The sequence below is a fragment of the Anastrepha obliqua genome, chromosome 2, assembly GCF_027943255.1.
Source record: "Anastrepha obliqua isolate idAnaObli1 chromosome 2, idAnaObli1_1.0, whole genome shotgun sequence".
Lineage (NCBI taxonomy): Eukaryota > Metazoa > Arthropoda > Insecta > Diptera > Tephritidae > Anastrepha > Anastrepha obliqua.
The window spans coordinates 31120752-31146423 of NC_072893.1; the positions used below are offsets into that span (position 1 = coordinate 31120752).

The 25672-nt window shown below is 39.7% G+C and overlaps 1 protein-coding gene across 1 annotated transcript in view; it reads left to right on the top strand.

Annotated features, from left to right (window-relative positions):
• The window catches only part of LOC129239402 (uncharacterized), a 169150-nt gene that overhangs the window by 127006 nt on the left and 16472 nt on the right, over window positions 1-25672 (top strand). Inside the window, exons 9-19 of the mRNA XM_054874868.1 lie at window positions 5248-5401; window positions 5465-5588; window positions 7376-7607; window positions 7799-8920; window positions 9000-9208; window positions 10522-10855; window positions 10913-11051; window positions 11124-11199; window positions 11274-11392; window positions 13639-13853; window positions 17352-17594. Coding sequence (XP_054730843.1) covers window positions 5248-5401; window positions 5465-5588; window positions 7376-7607; window positions 7799-8920; window positions 9000-9208; window positions 10522-10855; window positions 10913-11051; window positions 11124-11199; window positions 11274-11392; window positions 13639-13853; window positions 17352-17594 — 2967 coding nt within the window. The remainder of the gene's footprint in view (window positions 1-5247; window positions 5402-5464; window positions 5589-7375; window positions 7608-7798; window positions 8921-8999; window positions 9209-10521; window positions 10856-10912; window positions 11052-11123; window positions 11200-11273; window positions 11393-13638; window positions 13854-17351; window positions 17595-25672) is intronic.

Sequence of the window (25672 nt, forward strand, 5' to 3'; positions counted from 1 at the left end):
CTCTCTCGCAGAACGAAAATGCCCAAAACGTTGCATGGCCTTGAAAGTTTATTCTCCATTCCCGCTCGTCCATCGACGCCTAAGAAGTTTCACTTAAAAAAAAAGTAAAATTTATTAAATGTATGTATCCATTGGCTCAAAAATAATATTAAATTTTTTACTTTTACTTTGTAAAAAAATATTTTAAAACATAAAATATTTATTTGTGTTTTTACTTACTACCTGTAATTGTGTGTATGCCTTTCAGTGAATGTGTTTTCTACCACATACTCGTATGCGTTATGACGAATATATCGTCCCCTTAGTATTAAAATAGCCTATACATTTTTTGATGTTTTGAGAAAATGAATTTCAAACTTTTTGTCGAAAGTAGCTCTCATTCAAATCTCGTTATGTCTGTAAATATTTATTATTTTTTGACTGACGTTTTGACCCACTTTGTGGAACTAGAATTTGACAAAATTTTGACCACATATAAAATCGACGATGGAGAATCCAAAAATTCAATAAAAAAATAATAGCCTATGAGCACATAGGCTATTGTTATACTAAGGGGACGATATGTACCTGTGCATAAGTATGTATGTATATGCGTACTAATATGAGTTTGTACGTATTAAATTTTTATATACCCTATTTACTATCTATAACTGTATAATTGAAAAATTCGGCAATACACAAAATTGTATTTTCTTAATATTGATACACTTCTCATTAGACTCATACGCATACACTCATACTCGTATATCGAAATGCTGCAAACATTTTTCCCCCACAAAGCTTTAACCACTCTTACTCTATTTCACCACCTCTTCTGCTTCCTTCGATCACATGTACATGTCACATCACAATTTCTCTCTCACCTTTACATGTGTATGCCTATTGTAAAATACTTTTACTTTTGCCTCGTATTGCAACTAAAACTCCGATACTAAAATACTGAACATCCTACCAGGAAGTTATACGTTCCGTGGTAAGTCTCTCCAGTGCCGCGTGTATGTGTGTATGTGTTTTGTTGTGGTATACATACCCTGGAGGAGAATTTTCCATATCACATCAAGGTTGCAGTGGTCAAGTCAGTAAGCTGGCACTCTTTAAACCTCCTAAAGACCAACAACAAACAAATGAATTCCCGCAGGGTATATGTATCTCCATATACAGGCCAACAAATGCATACAATCACACAGTGGTCGCAGTTAACTTTTCAATGTTTTGAGTTGTATAGAATTTTTGTTTAGAAAAGTTTGCTTAATTAAGTTTTGTGGAGAAATAGAAATCTTGCATGAGTGTTTCTCTTTTTTGTGTGCATATTTAATATTTATAATCATAATGTTAAAAATATTTTGTTTGTTGAACTTTACTATCAAATAGTATAGGATAAATCGCGACTTAGCCTCTTGTTTAAAATAATGTTAAGTTAAATATAGCAACCATAGATTAATATGTATGTTTAAATCCACGTCATTATTACTTTAACCGTTAGTCGAAAATATTCCACGATATTTAGAAACCACAACTATTTTTAATGAAGATAGCGAGCCACTATATTTTGTGGAAAAATTTTATATTTGTTTTTATTATTGTTCATTTTATTATTGGGTATGGGAATAAAAAGGGGGTACGCGCCAATTATATATACATAGGTATATGTACATGATGCTTTCCATTTCAATTCAACAGGCTATTCGGGTCATGCTCTTCGATTTCGATGTAACTCAAATATGTTGTTCTCTGGTCAAAATAATGAGACACGTATTTTTTTGTTCGCCCGAAAAACATTTTTTTCAAGATTTATCGGCAATTTTGTTTTTCGGCTCAAAATCGATTTTTTAATTATTTAAGATGCTCATAACTTAGTCAAAAATGAACCGATTTTAATGATTCTGAGTTCAAAAAGATCGCTATTTTTTGCATGAGCCACTTCATGTAGAAACAATTGCAAACAAGTAGTTAACAATTTTTTATTTTATTTTGCACTTCTTACGAGAGCATCGCGAACTGGCTCAATGAATAGATCAAGTCAAAAGTACTCGAACTTTTCGTCCGAGGAATTCGTATGCTGCCTGAAATGTGGAGCAAAATTGGCCGAGTTAGGACGGAAACTTATTCCAATATTTTTATTCATTTCATTCATATTTCATATTTTTTGTTAATTTCATTCGATTTTTCTTCTTGTAGTTTGGGGAAAAAGAAATCCATTATTTTCTCGGTAGATGGCTGTAGTGTTCGACATCTCGTAAAGTATCGATCAAACAATTTCAAGTTTATACTCGATGTCAAGGTGACATTTCACACTAAAAAATTATTTTGCTGTTTTTTGTTTGTTCCATTCACCCGTGAGTTACAGGGCGTTAACTATGGAAGTTGACAAAGAGAAAATTCTACACGTTTTGCAGTTTTTCTTTGTTAAAAGCGAAATTGCAAACCAGCCCACTGAAATTCTGAATGGTGTTTATGATGCCTTTACTGTACAGTTGAATTATGTGCAATTTTTTTTCGTCGCTTTCGTTCAGGCATTTTTGATGTTAAAGATACATTTCGCACAGGGACATCCGTCGATAATCGAAGTTGACCGGCATGTTAGTTGTTATTGCATCGCCCAGGATCTAAAGATATGCCTAAAACAATTTTAAACCATTTACGCAAAACTTTAACGCAAAAATAAGCAGCGGCCTTAGACTTATACATTCAGTCTGTCTAATAGAATGTGCATCTGCAACAAAATATTTGGACAAGTTGACTTCCCCGGACGAGGCCCAAAAAAAATACCTCTCCAATGCAAGATCAGAAGACATTGATTTGTTTATGACAAAGCCGAACATTTCGTTACGTGAAGCTAAGGCAGGTTTAAGGCAAAGTGATGTGCAGAAGACCTCCTTTTCCGGAGCACATTGAAAAAAGACTTGCGTGGACTAAGGAAAATGCAGAACGGAAATAGGCAAACGTCATACTCTCGAATAAATCTTCCTTTTGAGCGAATAGTTGCTTACGTCGGTCCTAGTGTAATGCTGATAATCGACAACTAAAAACACATAAGAATCTCGAAGACAACGCCTGCCTATATGGAGATAATGACAGCATTCAAAAAAATTTGTCTTACTAAGGTTAGGTAGGTAGTGCTGGCCGTTAAAATATCTGACTTTGCCGGGGGCCATTGTGTTACCAGTGCCATGTATTTGGAGCCGAAGATACTATTTTAAGTAATTCTTAATGCACGTCTTCGCGAGCTTTAAGTCCAGGAAAATATACTGATCTTAGGCACATTTGTCAAGTCCTACAAAGAGCAAAGAGCGGCTGACAGTGTCCCGTCAGTATTCCAATCAATATTTAGCAGTCTTTTCCAGAGAGTGAGAAAACAAAGTTTTTAATTTTCGTATTCCAAGTCCTTAGCATAATTTTTGTAGTTTTGTACGAGGTTGAATGTTCCCATATCGACTAGGTTTCCAGAGCTAAGTTCCGTTTTCAGAAAGGAGACTGATGGATGGATTTCGGATCTGCATTATTAAACCATTTCGAGTTAGTCCAAGGAGCCATAATTGCTTTAATAGCCACTTAGCTATCAATGCAAATGTTTGTCCAAGTATTAAGAGGAGTTAATTCCAGAGCCAACTCAGATGCATTTGTTGCGGCATATATTTCAGCTTAAAATATACTACAGTAATTAGGGAGTCTGAAAGACTTTTGGAGATCAAATTGCGGACAGAAGACAATCCGCTGGTATGTGGATTTTGGATATTTCTGCCATCCATTTTGTTCTGTACCTTGGCTAGGCTTTTTCCATATTGAACATGTGGAATTACGTAGCCTGACTTTCCATTTACATCCAGAGTCTTGCTATGACCAGAAACCCTCTGCCAGAATTGTCCTCACATCTTCAGTCTTAAAGCAGATCTTTCGGCGAGTATCTTGCTACTATTGTAGTTTTATTGGATACCAGTCTTCTCGACTTTCTTTATTGTCTTTTTATATCGGCTGTTGAGGTTGTGCTCTTAGCGCCGATTACAAATATTTCTGCAATCCTTTGCACGCTCTCCAATTTCCATGCGACGCAATGTGTGAGTCGAGGAGAAAAGTCCCAAGTCTTACCGAGCATTATTCTGCATGTGTGTAAGGTATTAGGGGTTTTCTATGCTCTCTCTTCCACATTTAATCTCCATGACAATTTGCTATCCACAATAATACCTAGGTATTTAGTCGATGTGTTTGGTGTCAACTCCCAACCCTCGGAGATGACCAGCTTGGAATCTTGCGCTTCCTTGTAAGGAGTAAAGTCTGTCTTAGCGGGATTTATTCCCAGTCTCACCTGTTCCGTCCACTTGTAGATCTCTCTAAGCGTCCTTGTGAGTATTTCATTCGAGAACACCTATGTGAGATGATACTAGTCATCGGTTTCGGTCCGCTTTTCCCAAGTTTGATTAGAATCTGATTTATAACAAGGTTACTTAGAAGTGGGAAGTGCACTCCCTGTGGAGTTTCTCTGTTTTCCCTTTTCGAGATTCTACTGGACGCTCATTCACCCATCACTATTCGACAGTTTATTAGGCTACCGATCCAGTGTTGATCCAGTTGAATACAGGCCCTCTATCAAAGCTTCCGTATATGCATTGTTAAGGGCTCCAGATACGTCAAGGAAGACTCTCATTGGCTTCCTAAATGGCATCAGTCATTATCTAGAGAGTGAGTGTCGGCTAAGGAGTACTACAAGTATTATTTATTATTTTTCTTTCCTTTTGCGTTAAGTGTTGCTTTCTTCGAGACTTCATTTCCAACCACATCCTTAAGCTCGGATCGAATTTACACATTTATTTTGCATATCGTAGTGAGATGTTTGACACTTAAGTATGTCTAAATAGGTGTATGTATGTGTAGTTTGTAATTAAAAATACTTTTATGTGTCTCCCCTTACTTAAAACAATGGAATTTTTTGTTAATTCGAGACCCCAAATACCACCACAACAGCACAATCCTACGAGCCAGACAAACCTTTGCGTCTTTTATTGGTGCTAAATTTGTGCAGATGTACAGATTTAACAAAACTATATTGCACGTTTATGAATATTGCCAAACTAGCTGTGCGTGAGTGTACATCATTTGCGTGCCAACTTAAACTCTACTTAAACTGCTGCTGATTTCTTTTTTTTTTTTTTTTGATTGAGCATTTTGAAAAGCGCAGTGATTTGTGCATTGGATACCCGCAACATTACTCACATTACACTTTCTTCTTTTCTGCAATTCTCCTACTTTTAGCGGCTTCTGAATGCGCCAACGAACGCTTAAAATACTACAATGGTTCCTGTTATCTGTTCATTTCCTATCCCGAAGTCGATTGGTGGACGGCGCAGCAAGTATGTCGTGGCATGGGCGCACGTTTGTCATCGGTGTCGTCCTCTGATGAACACAGGTAAATTTTGAGAATCTCTCACGAAATTCTCTTCGTAGCTACCTTTTCTATATCTCTCCGCAGATTTATTACATCGAATATACGAAATCAAATTGACTATTCGCCTCAACTGATCTACTGGCTTGGTGCAGAGCTGGAGAAAAGCGGCCAATTCGAGTGGACAGATGATACAAGAATGAGTTTCCAGGTAATGAGTATTGGGAAGTGGGAATGAAATTTGAGGAGATGGCATTACCCTGCACTGACTTAGATCTACATTCATGGGATTAGTGACCCTCTGGCCTTGTCGAATTGGAGTTATTTGCCCTTGGTAATAGACACATTGCGGAGAATAACTCTTGCCAACAAGTGCTACTTTGGACTCAGTAGGCAATTGAGTACTAAAGTCTGCTCTCGACGAACAAAACTAACACTTTATAAGGCTCACGTCATGCCCGACCTAACATATGGCGCAGAAGCTTGGACGATGACAATATCCGATAAGGCGTCTTTGGGAGTGTTTGACAGAAAGATTCCGCAGAAGATTTTTGGATTCTTAAACATTGAGCTGTATGAGCTTTAAGAGGACATAGACATAGCGCAGCGAATAAAGATCCAGCGGCTTCATTTGTTGGGTCATGTCGCTCGAATGGGTACAACCGCTCCATCTCTGAGAGTGTTCGATGCGGTACCTTCTGGTGGTAGCAGAGGAAAAAAAAGGTCTCCTCTGCGTTAGAAAGATCAGGTCGAGAAAGACTTAGTTATACCTGGTGTGTCCCACTGGCGACAGTTAGCACGAGGAGGAAATAACTGGTGCGCTTTGTTAAACTCGCGAAAAGTCGGGTAAGCGGTTATCCCACAAATCGAGGAAAGGAAGAAGTCCAGACTAAGATGTACTGTTCCCACATATTGTGGTCTCTAATTACTGTTGATCTCTTTACCACATTATTTGAGTAAGGTTACGAGGCCATAGGCTACGGTGAGGACTTGGTAATCCTTAAGACGGAAAAATTCGACTAAACTGTTTCTTTCGTGATGCGCTCGGTTCCTCTCGTAGTCGCTAAGTGGAATAACGTCCACATTAGACAGGCCAACATTAGTCAGCAGGGCCGACACGCAGATTCGCTGATCAAAACCGACTGAGTTCGCATATATCTATTAAGACAGAATGCCGTCTATGTCTGAACGACGCCTGAGGGTCGTTTAAATAAAAGTCCTTGCAAAAATAAAAAAAAACTACTTAACTGTTTAGGGTAAACTTTTTTTATATTTCGACATTGTATCTTTTTAGGCTAATTCGTCCAACGTTGTTTTAGTTCCTTGATCCTTCCGAATAGGTAAAATTTGAAAAATATCCAATCGTTTCTGTTATCACCTCCTCGTTTGAATAAAATCCTTTTACCGCCAGACATTTCTTCAAATTGGGGAGCAAATATTAGTCCGAGGGAGCCAAGTCTGGAGAATAGAGGGATGTGAAACGAGTTGGAAGCCGATTTCCACCAATTTTGCTTCCACATTTGTTTCTGCAATCACCTCCACGTTTAAATAAAATCTTATTCCCGCCAGCCATTTCTTCAAATTCGGGAACAAATAGCAGTCCGAGTGATCCAAGTCTGATTGCCAAACACAAAGAAATAGTCTCTGACGTAGACTTGGTGTGTGTTCTTCCAAGAGATGCTTCTAACTAAACCTAACCCAGATACGCGCTAGTGGTGCCCTCTCTCTGACTTGGCACGGACTTTTCAAACGACCCTCGAACACCAAGAGTTTACTTTCTCCAACGGCGGCTAGAAAACCAATTTATGCCGCCAATAAAAAAACACATCCGCCTAGAGTTCTTCATAGTGTTGAAAATAGATATCAAACTCATCAGAATAGCAGAAAAAAAGTAGAGAAAAATATTGCGAAGTCATTGTCTGTTGTCATTCGCTCTATTCTTCCTACACTGGTAGATATGCGTATGCACTGATTTCGATCTACTCTTTTCTCTTGTAGGGTTGGTTGCCTGGCCAAGGACAATTCGAGGAACTCCCCCCAGATGCCATCTGTTTGGGGCTGCAATGGAAGATGTCACCAACGCCAATGCTGCCTTCGGGTTTGTATTGGCAATCACAAAAATGCAGTAAAGTCGGTGGATATGTATGTAAAAAACCAAAAGATTCATTTGGCACATTTTCCGCCAACAACCTAACAGTTACAGGTGCCGAGGGAAGGCTAGTGTCACCAGGTAAGCTATTTAATTTAATAAAAGAAAGTCGGCTCGGAAATATAGCTATTAAAAATTTTAAATATTGCCGAGAAAACTAGTTTTTGTAGAACTTATTGAACTCGTAAGGGACGTTTGCTGTATTGCTAATTATTAAGAAATCTGCTTCCACCATTTACGAAATGTTTATCTTTTTAATCCGTTTTAAAAAGCCTACCCCAACACATATCCCCTAAATATGGACTATTGGGTGCATATAAAAACACCAGATCGTACCCGCATAATACTTCAATTCCAAAAAATAGATCTTGAGCCACAGGATGAGTGTCTCTATGATTTTGTCAGCATACAAGACTTCGAATTAGTCTCGCACATAACACTGGAGCCTGGAAGCAATCCCCAACCCATGGCCATGTTAACTTCTGAAGAGCAACTATCGTCGACGGACAATGAAGTGGACATAGGTGAGTTCGCATCGGAATACCGTAAACGACCGAAACGTAGTCTGCAAAGAGGTCTACGTATACCGAAAAAGCGGGGGAGCTACCCAAACGTCAACACTGCCAAAAATGAATACAGGTACACAAAGCAAACTCATAGTAGGAAAACTTTAAATCGGAAGCACGAAGGCGCTAGAAAAACGCACAGTGGCAATCTACGATTTAGAAGAGAAGTGCTTACAAAAACCGGGCATAGTGGTAATAAGTGGATTTCCACTGCAGCTGGCGTCGTAACGAAATATCAAAATCCCAAACATCGTCGACGAAAAGCCAAGGCACATCGCCGCAAACGCAATAGTATTTTAGAGGAGGCTGACCAACTGATGTTGCCCCTTCCAGTAGATAATGCACAATCATTCCTGCCATATGTACGTTGGTGTGGCACACACACCGCCAATATGTCCAAATTCGACTTTGTTTCCAATTCAAATGAGGCAATGGTGAATTTTCACAGTGATTACTCCGTTAATGGTGCGGGATTCGCGGCCACTTGGAGAGCGATCGATATATCTGGCTGTCCGCTACAGACGCTCACTTCACGTGAGGGCACCGTCTTCAGTCCCAACTATCCACATTTTTTACTACATAACTTGAACTGTGCTTACGTGATACAAGCGCCAGCTGGCAGACGCATTTGGCTCGAATTCAATGAGTTCGATTTGAATGTGGACGCAGTTTTGGAAGTGGACATTGGTAGCGGACCACTACGGCCCTTTCGCACCAAAGAAATATTGAGCGAGGGTATATTCGTTAGCGAGCGTGAACAATTGCGCATACAATTTCGCACAGGACAGCATCCGAGAGGCAAAGGCTTCCAAGCTGTCTATCGCACAGGTGAGAAAATAGAGATTTACTTATATTTATGTATGTAGAACCTTTTTGAGAGTTTGCATATTGCGCATAATCGTTACAGTGACACCATTGGAGCGACGTGAGCGGGTCATCAGTTTGAACTACAACAGCAGCGGTCATCTCTACCAACTCAACTACCCACGTGCGATGCCGGAAAATGTGGACTTCACACACCATTTAGTGGCACCGTTCGGTCAGAATATTATGCTCGAATTGCAAGGCGTTGAATTTAGTGAGAATGGCGATTGTATCGATGGTAGTCTCTTAGAGGTATAAAGCAAACATGAACTCGCCTTGCCATACGAGGTGTGTTCAAAAATTATCTCGAATTTTTTTGTTTTTTCAAAACTTATTTATTTATGCATTAATATCTATTGTGTCCCCTTCAAAGTAATCCCCATGAGATATTATGCACTTGTGCCAACGTTTTTTCCAATCTTCGAAGCACTTCAAAAAATTATTTTTTTATCTTGTTCAGCTCCTCCTTCGATGCCGTTTTTATCTCGTCAATCGTAGCGTAGCGTCGTCCTTTCATGGGTCTCCTCAGTTTCGGGAGCAAGAAAAAGTCACAGGGGGCCAGATCTGGGGAATACGGTGGCTGTGGCATCATTAGTGTGTTGTTTTTGGCAAAAAAGTCGCACACAAACAACGATGTGTAAGCAAGGGCGTGATCGTGATGCAAGAGCAAATTTTTGTTCTTCCTCAAATCCGGGGATTTCTGGCGGATTGCTTACAGGTAATATTCCTTATTGACCGTTTTACCCTATGGCCAGAACTCATGATGCACAACGTCCCTGCAATCGAAAAAAAAGGTAATCAAAACTTTTACATTCAACCGATCTTGGCACGCTTTTTTCGGTCAGGGGTTCATGCGGCAGCTTCCATTGAGATGATTGAGGTTTCCACGTCATAACCATAAACCCACGATTCGCCACCAGTTATGACCCTCTGGAGCAAATTTGGTTCATCGTGGACAGAGTCCAACATCTCATTAGCAATGTCCATGCTGCTTTTGGTCGAAAATGAGCAGTTTTGGTACGAATTTTGCGGCGATCCGTTTCATTCCCAAATCATTGAGAAAAATCGAATGGCACGAGCCAATCGATATGTCTAGGTCCTCAGCAACTTCTCTAACGGCCCATATCATTTTCTTCACTTCATCAATTTTTTCATCTGTTGTTGAAGTGGTCGGGCGTCTGGCACGCTTTTCGTCGTTCACATCTTCTCGGCCTTCTGAGAACATTTTTTACCACCGATAAACGTTGCTTTGGTCCAAAGTAGCTTTTCCGTATGACACAGTCAACATTCGAAATGCATCTGCGCACTTAATTTCGTTTTCCACACAAAATTTGATACAGGTTCTTTGACCGATCTTTTTGAATAGGTAAAAATCGAAGATGAGCATTCAAAATAGCCGAATTCGTCGGCATGAGTGAGAGACATGAGTACCAACATATCGCCACAAAAAAATCGAAATTCGAATATACGTAATCTGCGAAAATTCAGAATTTGCGATACTTTTTGAACACACCTCGTAATTCTATAGTACACTAACGAGTTGTTACCATTTGTTCGCATCTTAGGTCTACGACAACTACGCGGACAATAATGGCACAAAGTGGCAACTTTGCAAGTATCAGCAGCCCACTACTCTTCCACACACCGGCCCACCCAGTTACGATGCGGAGCGCCAGAGTTCATCGTACGGTTACTTACATCCGCAGGACACATTTTATACACACGACCGTTCAAGGTCAATGCCATCCATGTCAAGTAGTAGTAGACTTCAAACTAGAACAGTCGATGCCACAGCGCCACCAGTGTATATTACATCCTATCTAAATACGCTGCACATCCGCCAACGCACAGGCCTCCACTCGAATGCCCTACTAAATGCAACCGTGTCAATACAATGGGGTGAGTTGAATAGATTTCGAGGAGCTAATTTAGTTTCTAATTTGTCACTGTAAACAGATAATACCTATAAAATGAAATTGGCTGCTGGTGAAAAAACCGTTGAATCCTGCCAACCCAATCCCTGTCAGTTCAATGGCAAATGCGTACCCAATAACGGTACGAACTATTGCCAGTGTAAGGGACACTACACGGGGAGGTAAGAAAACGCGAAATATAGTAACTTCTTCATTTTACACAATCCATATTATTCTACTTTACTTTTGAACAGATTTTGCGGCCTGAATATTTGCGAACTGGAGCCCTGTGTCTTTGGCAGATGCGAGCTGACTGCAAATAGCTTTAAGGTAGGTTCAAAGTACGACTAATCTTTTTCTTTCATTTCAAAGTATTTCCAACCTCCATCACTTCCTTGAAATAGTGTCAATGTCAGCCGGGTTACATGGGTCCAACATGCGAGCAAAAACAAAGGCCTTGTGCCGAAAACCCTTGCGAAGGACGTGGCGTTTGTTTCGAGCGAAATGGAGGCTACTTTTGTCGGTGAGTATTTTTACAAAACATTGCCAATAATACGACACAAGGAGGCATACTGTACATTAGAGCGCCTCGTAAAAAAATTTTGTGACCAAATATTTCACCGCTTCTTGACCATTTATCGATTAGTAAAAATTGCGATGTGAATAATGCTTGTTGAAATTAGGCTTACTAGGCCGAGAAGGGGAGCAGAAGCACTTTAATCGGGATGTACCCTATGGAAAGCATAATTGTGGTAAAAATGTGTATAATTTGCTGTGGGAAACTTACCATATTAGAGAACTATCCCTTAGATAGACATCCGAAAAGACTAAGTCAATTACAGAAATTAAATACCTAAAAATGTTGTTTAACTTAATTTAACGGAGTACACTGACCTTTTTTTGTGAGAGGGGACGATAAAAATGTCAGAAACATTCAATTGATGCAGTCTCGCTCCCACTAAAGCAGACCTCCCCTCTTCGGATGACTTCCACCCCAGGACCGCATTTGCACTACATCGAGGGTGGAGCCGTGATTGTGGATAACAACCACAAAAGAAACCTGCATCCAGGCTCTCTACGTACGACGTATGAAGGTTATGCGTCGGTGATAGTCTCCATTACTCCATTAAGAAGTAAATGGAACTTCGAAAGTGTGCTGTAATGTCGTGTGCATTACTGCCTTGTCTGCGTATGATATGGTCGTGAGTCATTAACTTAAGCGTCCGTAATTGTTCTCGGTATGTCTGAGGCGACCTCCTCTGGAACATTGTTTCATGTTAGCTTTAGCACTTGTCGGGAAGTTCAGTTTGATCAGATGCGGCACCGGGCGTTAACATTATTTTGCTCTAGCTGCCGGTACTGAAACAGCTCTATTGTTCGCCTTTCTTCGTCCTGCTTGTGTAGCGTACGCAATACTACACTGACCTTTGGGCGCTGGCTGAATCACCACTTCAACCAACACTGACCTTAGGTAGGTTCCAGGACACAGGAAAATCGGGGGAAATGAAATTGTTAATGAGCTTGCCAGGAACGGGACTGGATTGATATCAGAGAACTCCTACTCGGTCATCGGCATCGCCCTGACTGTTGTTAAAGGAAATTTGCACGACTCATTTCTCAGGAAAGCGCAGAAAAGATGGAGCTCCATTTCTTCATGTGCGATTTCGAAAACTTTTTGGCTCTAGTGCAATAGACGGAGGACTCAGAAAGTCCTGACGACTCCACGCCATTTAATTCCCAATTCTCGTAGCTGTATTTACCGGTTTTTGGATGATCGGTAGACACGCGAAAAAGCAAGGTTTACCATTTAACCTTCATGGCAGAAGCTGTGGGGACTTTTCAAAGAGTGAGACTATTGAGCACTTTCGGTGTAAATGTCCCGATTTGGCAGCCAGACGATTAAGGTTGCTGGGCGCTCCTTTCTTCGTCAGTCTGGGTCAGTGCGCCAACTTAAGTCCCATCAATCTTCTCCCTTACATTAATAGCTCTAGTTGGCTGCAGATATCTGCACCTTGGAGGTCTGAAAATGGTAACAAAACGGAGATTGAGTGCTACTTGGGGAGTACCTAAGTGGTGTTTCAACCATTTCACCTACCTACACTCACCTTAATAGGTTCAAATTGCTCAAATAACAGTACTTGGACGAACTCCATCAATCGGCAGAGAGCGTTTACTTGATCTCGTACACTGCTGGCTGTCCTGTAATGGTATCCGGCAAAAGCATTGCTGATTTAAGTCTAAAAGTAAAAGGTTATCTGTCCGAACTTTCTCGCTTCATAACTGCCATTAGGAGCCACGCTCTTCTACTATATTCACAACCTCCTTATTTACGACAAGAGTGAAAAAGGAAAGCTCTTGACTATAAATTCCTCCATTTTGGCTCTTCTTATTTTCGACCAACAAGAAAGTCTTTAAATCGGTAACCGCCTACACATGGGGCAAGAACTTAAAGGGATAAGATAGAAGACGATAAGTTGGTGCGTTTCGATATAGGCAGCCTCAGCCTACTAACTGGAGACTGACAGTGAATGAGGTTTCACACCACCCCTGAAAAAAATCTCAACTCAACTCAACTTCATAGTGGGCTTTATGCTGCCAGTCCGAAGTGCTCAGTAGGAGCAGCCCTACCCAAGTTGGAGCTTGGGCTTTGGTGAAATCTACTACCCAAGTTTCATAAGAAAAATGCGCTGCAATTGCAGTTTCTTGTCTTTAAATATTCTTCGTATATACCCAAAAATTTTATATTCAATATTCTGTTAATCTCCATAGTTGTCACGCTTGGTGGGAAGGTGCGAGATGTGAGCGGCGTATGCTACATATACCCTATAAACCGTTATCTGAACGCATGCTGCAAGAACCATTTTGGCTGGGATTAATAACCGTTTTTGTTGTATTGGCTGTCATCGGTTTGGTTTGGTGCGCGAAACGACACTTCCCGGAAAAAATTGAAAAGCTATTGGCCGAAGAAGCAGATCGAAATCGGCGTAAGTTTTAATGTTAGATTATAAATATTTTCGTGTATCTATAAATAAGTGTATATTTGAATATGTATTTGTGTAAGTGTAAGTTAAGCAATTATGTAATTAGGGTAGCTATTTATGTACCTACGTATGTAAGCGTGAAGGTGTCCTTATTGTCCGTATATATAATTATATCTTAGGCGTTAAACATTTTTGTAAGTAGTTCAGTTTTAAATGTTATATAGAAATGGCTAGAAACTTAAAAATATAATTGGCTATTATCTGTGTATATATATGTAATATAAGTACATGTGAGTGTCTACGTGTTTAAAATGCGTTCGGTTCTGTTAAGTATTTTAAGAGTATTTAAGATATATTAAAGCAAATAACATTTTATATTTTTGATATTGCTATTTGCCAGTATCGAGCTTGCATTCATTAACAAGGAAGAATAAAAATTATTTCTCATTCTGATGACGTAATTTGTAGATCCAGTTTTTCTTCTCCTTCCTGGGCTGCCCTAAGCTACTTCAGCTGAGTTCAATTAAGCGCACCAATTGTTTCTGCCTCTTGATCACCAGAGCCAGTTGGCCATTCCTCAGAGAAAAGTATAGTGAAAGAGATAGAGATAGAGATAGAGATAGAGATAGAGATAGAGATAGAGATAGAGATAGAGATAGAGATAGAGATAGAGATAGAGATAGAGATAGAGATAGAGATAGAGATAGAGATAGAGATAGAGACAGAGATATAGATAGAGATAGAGATAGAGATAGAGATAGAGATAGAGATAGAGATAGAGATAGAGATAGAGATAGAGATAGAGATAGAGATAGAGATAGAGATAGAGATAGAGATAGAGATAGAGATAGAGATAGAGATAGAGATAGAGATAGAGATAGAGATAGAGATAGAGATAGAGATAGAGATAGAGATAGAGATAGAGATAGAGATAGAGATAGAGATAGAGATACAGATAGAGATAGAGATAGAGATAGAGATAGAGATAGAGATAGAGATAGAGATAGAGATAGAGATAGAGATAGAGATAGAGATAGAGATAGAGATAGAGATAGAGATAGAGATAGAGATAGAGATAGAGATAGAGATAGAGATAGAGATAGAGATAGAGATAGAGATAGAGATAGAGATAGAGATAGAGATAGAGATAGAGATAGAGATAGAGATAGAGATAGAGATAAAGACAGAGACAGAGACAGATATAGAGACAGAGATAGAGACAGAGATAGAGATAGAGATAGAGACAGAGATACAGATAGAGATAGAGATAGAGATAGAGATAGAGATAGAGATAGAGATAGAGATAGAGATAGAGATAGAGATAAAGATAAAGATAAAGATAAAGATAAAGATAAAGATAAAGATAAAGATAAAGATAAAGATAAAGATAAAGATAAAGATAAAGATAAAGATAAAGATAAAGATAAATATAAAGATCGCTATTTCTTATAGTCCTCGACAATGGGCTGAATAAAGCGCGGACATCGCACACCGTATCAACAAAACTCGTGCAGCATTTTCACAGTTGTGCAACATATGGGTTTCAAATTCCATATCAGTCAAAACTAAACTACGCATATGTAATTCCAACGTGAAAGTGGTCCTGCTATATGGCTGCGAATCCTGGTCGCTTACATCCGTGCTTATCCGAAGGCTGCAATCTTTCGTCAACGCGTGCTTACGTAAAGTTTTGAGAATCTTGTGGCCTCGGTTAATTTCAAGCCTTATTACTTATTTCGACCAACGAACTCTCAATCGAGCTCATCATCAAACGCAGACGATTTTATTGGATAGGCCACACTTTGCGCAAAGATGTTGACGAGGTTTGCAGGGCTGCTTTGTGGTGGAGTATGCAAGTTGCAAGGAACCATGGAAGACCAAAGGCCTCCTGGCAACGTATGCTGGATACGGATCTATTAAACTCAAACTCTATCTGGAATTCTCTCAAACAACTTGCTCGCAATCGAAATGATTTCAATAATTTTGTTCTGGCTCTACGCCCCAACAGAAGCTGAAGGAAATTACAGTCTGTGTTAGAAGAAAAGAATCGGTTTTTTTCTTGCAACTTCAAGATATGTCTCGTTCTGCTTTTTGCTGCATAATAGTTCCACTCAAGGGCTACGACGCCAGCGCTAACTCAGGTTAGTGTCGTTCGAAACTTTCCCGTAAACGCAGCCAAACAAAAATGAGCGAGAGGCGGTATTTTTATGCACGCATTCGAAAGAGCCAAAATTATCTTACGCCGCCGCGGCTGTAAAAGTAATTAAAAAATCAAAAAAGTTTGTTATAATAGGAAATCAGCAGTATAAGCAGTACAAAAATATTGATGACTTTTCCGCACGCGCCTTGAAGCGAGTAACGACAAACAAGCAGGATAAAGTGAACGTCCAACTTTTTTAGCGGGACCTTCTTTGCGACTACGCCAAGCACGAAAAGCTCTTGCTAAAAAGGGAATAGATGTGAGTATCAACACCATCGAACGACGACTGAAGGAGGTGAACATATCCTACCGTCCCACATCATCAAAACAACTGCTCTCAGAAAAACACATTGAGAAACAACGAAACAAGAAAATGGCGTCACAGAAATGGACTGGCCTTCCCAGTCCCTAGACGCCAACCCCATTGAAAATGTGTGGGGAACTATGAAAACGCATCTTGTCGAAAAGATAGTCCACGATTTAAAACAACTCGTGCGTCAAGTTCGCAAAATCTAGTCCTGTTTGTCGACGGGCTACGCAGAAAAGCTGGTTCAAAGCATGCCGAGAAGGTGTCAGGCTATACTCGACAACAATGGAGACTACCCGGCTTATTGAATAATTGCGACTCGTAGTTTTGTACATACTTTCATGTAAAAAAAATTGTAAATATATATTTTTTTCACTCCATGAATAATCGCGGTTCCTTTTTTCTGACACAGGCTGTTTATGATATTTTTCTGCGGCTTTTTCTTTTCTTTTTCATTATTAGCACTATGGAAGAGGCAGCCCAGACTCAGGTGTAGCCCAGAAGGAGAGAAACAATTATCACATTATTTAAAAATCTGTTCTTAGAAATATTATGTATAATTTTCAATTAAGTTAATAGTCAATGTACACATATTAAAATATTCAAAATATTATTTTATTGTTAGATCTTTTAAGTCTAGATATAAGCTTTAAGTATCCAAACGTATTTTGCTAGCAGAATTTCGCCTGGCATAAAATTTTGTAAACTTCGTCACACCTAAATGCAAGCTTACATATCTCTTTTTATAAAGACATATTTTGAATAATGCGTACTTTTAAACATTTACGATAATTGCAAAACACACAACTCAACTTTTGTCCGAATGGAATCCACTTTGGGATTCTCGTGTTTGAGCTCATTTTTACAACTTCGTGCAACAAAATTTTTTTCTACCTCTTTATCTCTTTCTCTCTCTTTTTCTCTCTATTTTCTCTTCTACCTGTTTGTTTGTTTTTTGATTTTTTTTTGCTCTTTCTATTTGATCAATATATAGCACCTGGTTCCATACATGGACATCATCATCACACATCATTACGCGAGCAATTGCAATTTACAACTGCCATTCCACAGTCAACCGGCAATATCGCACCGGGCACACAACGCTCCATATTCAACAGATTGGGTATCAGAAAACCGTCACTTTTGAGCCTCAGCAGCCCCAATCCAATACCTGGAGGGGGAGGGGCAGCAGCGCGTACATTTTCACTTGACGATCTATTACGACCGCCTCCCCGACGTAAGATAGGCTAAATTGAGCTTGATATTGAAAATCAAATTGAAAAACCAAACAATGCAAACAAACAGTGCAAGCACAAAAACAAAAAACGAAAAAAAAAACAAAAAAAAAATTAACCCTTTGCAAACCCTTTAAATTCAATTCTATGCAATAATCGAAAAACTCCACTGCAATTCACTTCAAGCGTTGTATATCTATCTATCTACCTGTTTCTCTCTTTTTCTCTCTGTCTCTTTCTCTAAATATATGTATGTATGAGTTAATCTATAAATGCATACAAGTAATTGGTTTATAATTCGTACCTTTTTTATATCTTTTTTTGCAAGATTCCTAACAAAGAATACATTCGTAACTCGTTGTGTACACTCAAAATGCTGTATATCCTCCCCTCTCCTCAAAGAAACGTAACCGTTTTATGCTCAACATTTACTAAAAATTTTAAATAATTGCACACATTTTTTCAGTTTTTTTCACATTCATTCATGTACAATTGTATGTATATACGTATAAGTATACAGAAATCACATGAACTTCAACCATTGCACCACAAATCGAAATTGAATGCTAACCAAGTAGAAAAAAAGACAGAACCAAAGTTGCTATCGACCTGCATATTCGTGTAATAATTTCATTTTCGTGATTGCCTTGTTGTTCAACCGAATTCCCTAACAGAAGTAGTGAATTACTAAGCTTTTACTCGAGAGATTCTTCCCTGTGTTCGCTTAGCCTAAACTTTCCTTTCCACTAATTGTATATATTTCCCCTGGTACTTTTACTCCGTCAACCAAATATGCAGGAACACAATTTTATTACCAAACAACCATAAATGGCATATAATATTCTGTTCCTAATTCAAATATATGTATATACTCGTATATATGCACAACACCCTTACACTGATCTCCACATTGAATTGGTACAAAATTTACTCGTTACATGCACGCTTCCTATGGGCTTTAGCTTCTAAAAGTATACATCACCAGCTTAGAATATTTCCTTTCCTTGCACCATGCTTGGCAGCTACTGCGGGCTTTAATATGTATGTATAAGTATGTATGTAAAACACATCTAAATGTATCTTTATGGACAAGTACATATAAATAATATAATAATCGTATTAGGTTGGTCAGACCGTGACTAACTCTGGTGGCGTACAGATAGAAACTATTAGGTGCTCGACTAAGTTCTCACTGTTTTTTTGATGAAAATACAACTTTATTCTGAAAAAATGGTTACAAGTGAATCATTGAAAGTATTGCCCATCGCTGGCTACAACTTTTTCCCATCTTTCTGCTAGATCTCGTATACCGTCGCGGTAAAACTGTTCATCTTTTGAGGCTATCCACGGATCAAGCCATTCTTCATATGAATGGAACTGCTGTGCCATCGATCGGAACAGGTGATAATCGAACGGCGCAATATCTGGAGAATATGGCGGATGGGGTAGGATTTCCCATTTCAGTGTTCCCAGGTAGGTTTTAACAGGTTTGGCAACGTGAAGCCGAGCGTTATCACGCTGTAGACTCACTTCTTCATGCCTCTCCACATATTGCGGCTCAATCACATCAATTGAAGTCGATACCGATCCCCAGTGATGGTTTCGCTTGGTTTTAACAGTTCATAATAAATAGCACCAACTTGGTCCCACCAAGTACATAGCATAACCTTCGCAGCGTGAATATTTGGCCGAGGCGATGACGTAGAAGTATAACCGAGCAGTCCCCATGACTTTGTTTTCTTTGGATTGCTGTAATGAATCCATTTTTCATCACCCGTCACGATGTGATGAAGAAACCCCTTCCTTTTTTGTCGCTGGAGCAGTTGTTCACAGGCGAACGACGTTCAACATCCCTTGGTTTTAACTCATAAGGAGCCTAAGCGCCCTGTTTCTGAATCATTCCCAAAACATGCAATCGCTTGGAAATGGATTGGCGGGTAACCCCTAATACTGGAGTAAGTACAGATCCTCATTGAGCAATGCCTCCAATTCAGCGTCTTCGAAGGTTTTTGGCCTTCGTTCACGCGGACGGTCGTCAACATTAAAATCACCGTCTTTGAAGCGACAGAACCAATCTCGGCACATTGTTTCACTTAAAGCAGCATCTCCATAAACTTTTTGTAGCTCTCGATGCGCTTCAGCCGCCGTTTTTTTCGAATGAAAGACGAAAATCAACACTTCCCGCAAATGACGATTATTCGGCACAAAATCAGACATTTTCACAAAATCAAAAGTATATGATACCAAAACAAAGTAACTAATGTGTTGAAGCAGTTTTTTTACCATATGTCTAAGCTTGGTTTATGATGCTTAGGTTATGTTAGAATCAAATAGCATACACTGCTGGTGGCATCTATTTACAAACAGCGGGAACTTAGTTGCGCACCTAATAACATTCAATCACGACCCACGCTCGTGTTGTTTATGTGTGATCCAACTATCTGTACACGACCTCGGCTCATGATATTTACGTTTGGCCCGACAATCTATTCACGAGCCTGAATCGTCATATTCATGTTTGGACCAAAATTTTCATCACAAGTCAGACTCGTTAAACCACGGCAAGAAGTTAAACAAAAAACATTAATTATATCAATAAGTTAATCAAGTATATATTTGCCGTTGCTGTTTACAACCTCTTCCCACCTCTCGACCAATTTGTTGATGGCGTTCCGCCAAAAATCGCGTGGTCTAGTGTTAAAGAAGTTCTTGAGCCAATTTTTAAGGAGCCTTTTGTTATCGAAGGTTTGACAGGGAGCGGAAAGGATGGTAATCGGTCGGTGCAAGGTCCTGAAAATACGGCGGGTGCTGAAGGGCTATTCATTGGCGCTCTTAGAGTGCGGCTATGATAACTTGTGCAACATGGGGCCTGGCGTTGTCGTGAAGGAGTATGGTTTGACCATGTCGATCGGGTCTTTTCAGTCGAATAGCCTCATTCACGCGGTGTAGCTGGACTATGTAGAGCTTCTTGTTGAACGTGGCATTCTTTTCGAGCATTTCCCAGTGCAGCATATCCTACCAGACCCACCAAACACATTTCATGATCTTGTTTGGCTGAAGATCTGACTTGACTCTCGGCTTTGACGTACCTCCTGGAGCCAGCCACTCCTTACTTTGCTTCACATTGATATATAGCCACCATTTGTCATCTTCCGTGGCGATTCGCTACAAAAAGCGCTGTTGCTCGCTGGCGGGCGAGATGCTGAGAAGTAATTTGAAGCCGACTTTCTTTGCTCGTTTTTTTTTTTTCTTGAGCTCGTGAGGCACCCAGGCTCCCAATTCTTCGGTAAATTTCATTGAATGAAGGTGATAAGGAATCGTTTTATGATCGCAGTTCATCTTTTCCGCCAATTCACGACTGGTTAGGCAACTGTTCTCCTTCGAAAGTGATTTGAGACCGAACTCACCGAACTCAGAAGGACCACCGCTGCGGCACGTGTCATCGACGTCAAAGTCGCTATTCGCCATTTTTGAACGTTGCAAACCATTTCCGTGCTGTAGACTCACCTATGACACCTTCTTCATACACCTCGCAAATGGCCGGAGCTGATATGGCAGCTTTTGGACGCCGATGAAAAGCAAAGAAGAGCAGGTGTCGAAAATCTTGAGATTTGCCTACTGAATATTCCATTTCTAAGCCTCGAAACTAATAAAAAATTAAACAACTCAAAAATACAATTAACATAGTTTTGTAGAGCAGAAAGAGTTCTATCGAATGAATACTTACCCTTGGGCAAGCTGCAAAAAAATCGTTAGAAAATAAAGAAAAAATATTAAAACCTTATGAACTTATTCCCCAACCCAGTATATTAAACTTCAATTTAAAATGCTTCGGATTGTCCGATTTGGGTCATATTCATAGTTTTGTTGTATAATTTAATGCTATTTTAAAGGTAGCTTCATAATGCCCCTCTCATAGAAGTCTTGGCCCTTATTGGCGACAAACTCAGAAAGTTTTGCAATGACAGAAAAAGGTGGTAGCCGCTTGGCGGCAGATCCGGACAATGTGGTGGATGCATTAAAACTGATGAACCAAGCTCCCGGAGTATTTTTATGTTTTTTTTTTGCCCCTCTTCTGGGGAAACTCCCTTCTCACAACTACTTTCTGCATTACTTCGGGAGGGCCCAGAATGGCGTCCATGAAGGGAACTAGTTCTATTCACTTTCTCATATCTTCTTCTTCTTAATTGGCGTGATAACAGCTTACGCGACTTTGGGCGAATTTAACAAAGCGCGCCAGTCGTTTCTTTCTCGCGCTAACCGGCGCCAGTTGGACACATCAAGTGAAGCCATGTTTCCTCCACTTGATCTTTTCAATGCAGAGGAAGTCTTTCCTTCCTCTGCTACCACCAGCTGGTACCGCTGGTACCGGAAGTGTTCGATTTTCAGAGCCGGAGCATTTCGGACGACATGATCCAGCCAACGTAGCCGCTGGATCTTTATTCGCTGTGCTATGCCTATATCGTCGTAGAATTTTTCTCTCAAACACTCCAAGCGTCGCTTCATCAGATGTTGTCATCGTCCACGCCTCTGCGCCATACGTTAAGACGGGCGTGATGAGAGCCTGCTCCACGTATCGGAGGTACTGAATTATTTTTGCTGCATATCCTTCAACAGAATTCCAGTTATTTCTTGATGCGTGCTTGGCTGTTATCAGATTGTTTACCTGCAACGGGTGTCCAAGCAGCACCTTCAGCGTTTATCGTTTGAAGCATCTCAAAAATAATCACATTGGAAGAAAACATGCTCTGCATCTTCGAACGTGTTGGAGCAGTACGGGCAGTAGGGGTTGTCTGCCAGCTTAATATGGCAGCAATACGACCGAAAGCATCCGTGTCCGCTAATTAGCTGCGCTAGATAAAAAACAGCAACGCCATGTTTGCTAGTCCCCCATGGTGCAATTTCAGGTAAAAGCCAATGCCCGTCGACTGATAGATCCCATCTACAAGGTGAAGTCCAAAATAAACCAGACTGAGCTAAAATAGAAATAACGGGAGCTTTGTTCTGATAACTTCGAGTTTATTTATTCAAAATAGTCCCGTCTGGCCTCGATACACTGCAATACAAGCATTTCGAAAGAGTGTTTCAGATCATTGACCGAATGTTCGCCAGGATGTCGGTACAAGTCTTTTTGATGACATTTACGGACGCAAAACGTTTTCCTTTCATGACCAAATGCGATTTTCCGAATAGGTAGAAGTCACAGGGAGCCATATCAGGTGAATACGGTGAGGGATTGATGGCGAAAATCCCATTTCTAGTCAAACAATCAGTCACAAGAGTGGATCGATGGGATGGTGCATTATCATGCAATAAGCGCCAGCTTCCTCCTTCGCGGTATTCAGTGCGAATTCGACGAATTCAACGAATGCGATGCAACAAACGCTTTAAAACGCTAATATAGCAAATTGTGGGCGATTCCCTTGGAATCATAAAAACAAATGAGCATCGACTTGATTTTGATTTCTCCAAATGCGATTTTTTGGGTGATGGCTCGGCTACCTTTCGGCTCATTTTTATGACGCCAGTCTTGTTTATTTTGAACTTCCCTTGAAGAATGGCGGCACTTCTATGGATTGAAGAAGTTGTCTAGCTTTTTTCGAGTCGAGGGTGTCAATGTGTATGCAATGATGTCATTGATTTTGAGTTAGTCCTGACTAGATATTCACAAATGTCATTCATTTCTTTTGCTTGTTAGTTGTCCAAGCGTTAAGCGTGAGCTGCTAAAATTTATTACAATTTGCGCGGAAGCTTGTAAATATGTATCGATGAACATTTGCCCGTATCAATAGCTTAGTTTCATTCAAATTTTCAATCTTTTTGCGTGCATATGCAGATGTATATAATTTCATACTTTGATCACAAAATACAAATATATTCTCTGAAAATCTGTAGTGTCTAACAGTGCAACCTAACGTAAATTTTGAAAAAAGAAAAAACAAAAAAAAACGTCGAATCTACACTTGAACTGCGAGTACTTTTGCGGCTGCTGGTGGGCGTAAAACAACTAACTTTTTATGAAAACTTTATCGTATTTAGTGAATGCTACTAAAATTTTGAAATACTTTCGTTGATTAAATTTTTATTTTCACATTTTCCTGTAGTTAGCTTTACTGGAAGTATGCTAAGTAAAATATTTATCCGACAAAAACTTGTAGCTTCTCATTTCCATACAGCCACACACACTCACACTCATTTATGTAGCACAGTTTAGTTTAGCACATACCCGTGTGTATGTATGTATTTTGAAAAAACAATTTTTAATGTGTATTTTGATTTTCACAATTCCGCTTTTTCTATAAAATTCTCCAAAATGTTTTTTCTTGATTGGAGGTGTATGCATTTTTTTCTAAAATACTTTTATATCATTCTAAAATACTTGTAAATCATTACAAGTAACTCTCCTTTAGAAGAAACGGAAAGAACAAATGGGGATGTGTGTATTAGGGATGTCAAAATCGAAAAAAAGATGTGTGTGATCCCGAAAATTTCGGGGTCTCGTTATGAAAATCCCGAAATCTCGGAATCAGTCCCGGGATATAGACATTCATTATTTTGCAACAACTGAATTTTTGAGAAACTTTCCTACCATATATTATATAATAATAAATAAATGAGGAGTGATGAAAATTTCGAGAATTTCCACCTAGGTTGGATTGGGCACTGAAGTTTTTTCTAATAGTGGTCGCCCCTCGGAAGGCAATGACAAACCTACGAGTGTATGGTATTTCTGCCATGAAAAAGCTCCTCATAAAAAATATCTGCCGTTCGGAGTCGGCTTGAAGCTGTAGGTCCCTCTATTTTGTGGAACAGTATCAAGACGCACGCCACAAATAGGTGGAGGAGCTCGACTAAACACCCAAAAAAGGGTGTACGCGCCAATTATAAGGAAGGAGGCTCTCTACGAATACCTAGGCTGAAAGATATATTCCTATTGTTTGAAAATTAAATTACGTCTAAATTACGTCCCCAGAAGCTGGAGATTAGCTAAGGTTGTTTTTATATCTAAGCCGGACAAAAGCAGTCACTTGTAGTCCCAAGGATTACAGACCGATTCGTTTCACATCATTTATATTGAAAACGTTCGAGAAACTGCAAAATGCGTACATTAAGGAAAGGACCGAACCTAACCTACTGTCGCCAAATCAGCATGCTTACATGAAGGGAAAATCGACTGTCGGATAGTGATTTCCGAATGGGGGTCCAGTACAATTTCAAAAAAGACAAACAGAGAGACTCCACAAGGAGGAGTGTCCTCACCTCTTCTATAGAGTTCAGTGATGAATCAGATTCTCATCGAACTTGTGGATAGCGGACTAAAACTGACGATGATGGTTGTTATCATCTCACGTAGGTGTCCTTAAGTGATGAGTGAAATACTCACAAAGGTTCTCAGAAAAATCTACAAATGAACAGAATTGTTCAGACTGGAAGTAAATCCAGATAATACGGACTTAGTGCTATTCAATTAGCACTTAAAACATCGGGCAATACCTAGGTATTGTTGTGGATAGCAAATTGTCATGGAGCCTAAATGGCAAAGGATTGCAAGAATATGTGTGACCGGCGCTATGAGCACAACTCCAACAGCGGCAATAGAAAGACTTCTCGACTGGCATCCAATCAAGTTAGTAGTAAGATCTGCACTAAGACTTAGGATGACTGGACGATTCTTACAAAGACCAACAAATGTTTGTAACAGTAGCATACAGGACATAAACGGAAGGTCAGACTATTTTATGCCACTAGTAAACTTTTGCGAGAGGCCTGGTTTTGTAATAGCACAGAATGGCTGGGAGAAGGGTTTAGAATCCGATTACCACGCATACAATATCTTTAAAGATGGATCCAAAATGACGGAAGGACTAGGAGTGGCTGTCTTCTGTGCGTAGTTTGATCTCAAAAAGTCTTTCAGGCTTCCTAACCACTTTAGTATAATTGAAGTTGACATCTATGCTGTAATAAAAGCAGCTGAATTAGCGTTGGAATTTACACCCCTCGACACTCCAACAAGCATCTTCACTGATAGTCGAGGTGCTATTAAAGTACTGTAGATCCAAAATAGATAAGCTCTGCGAGA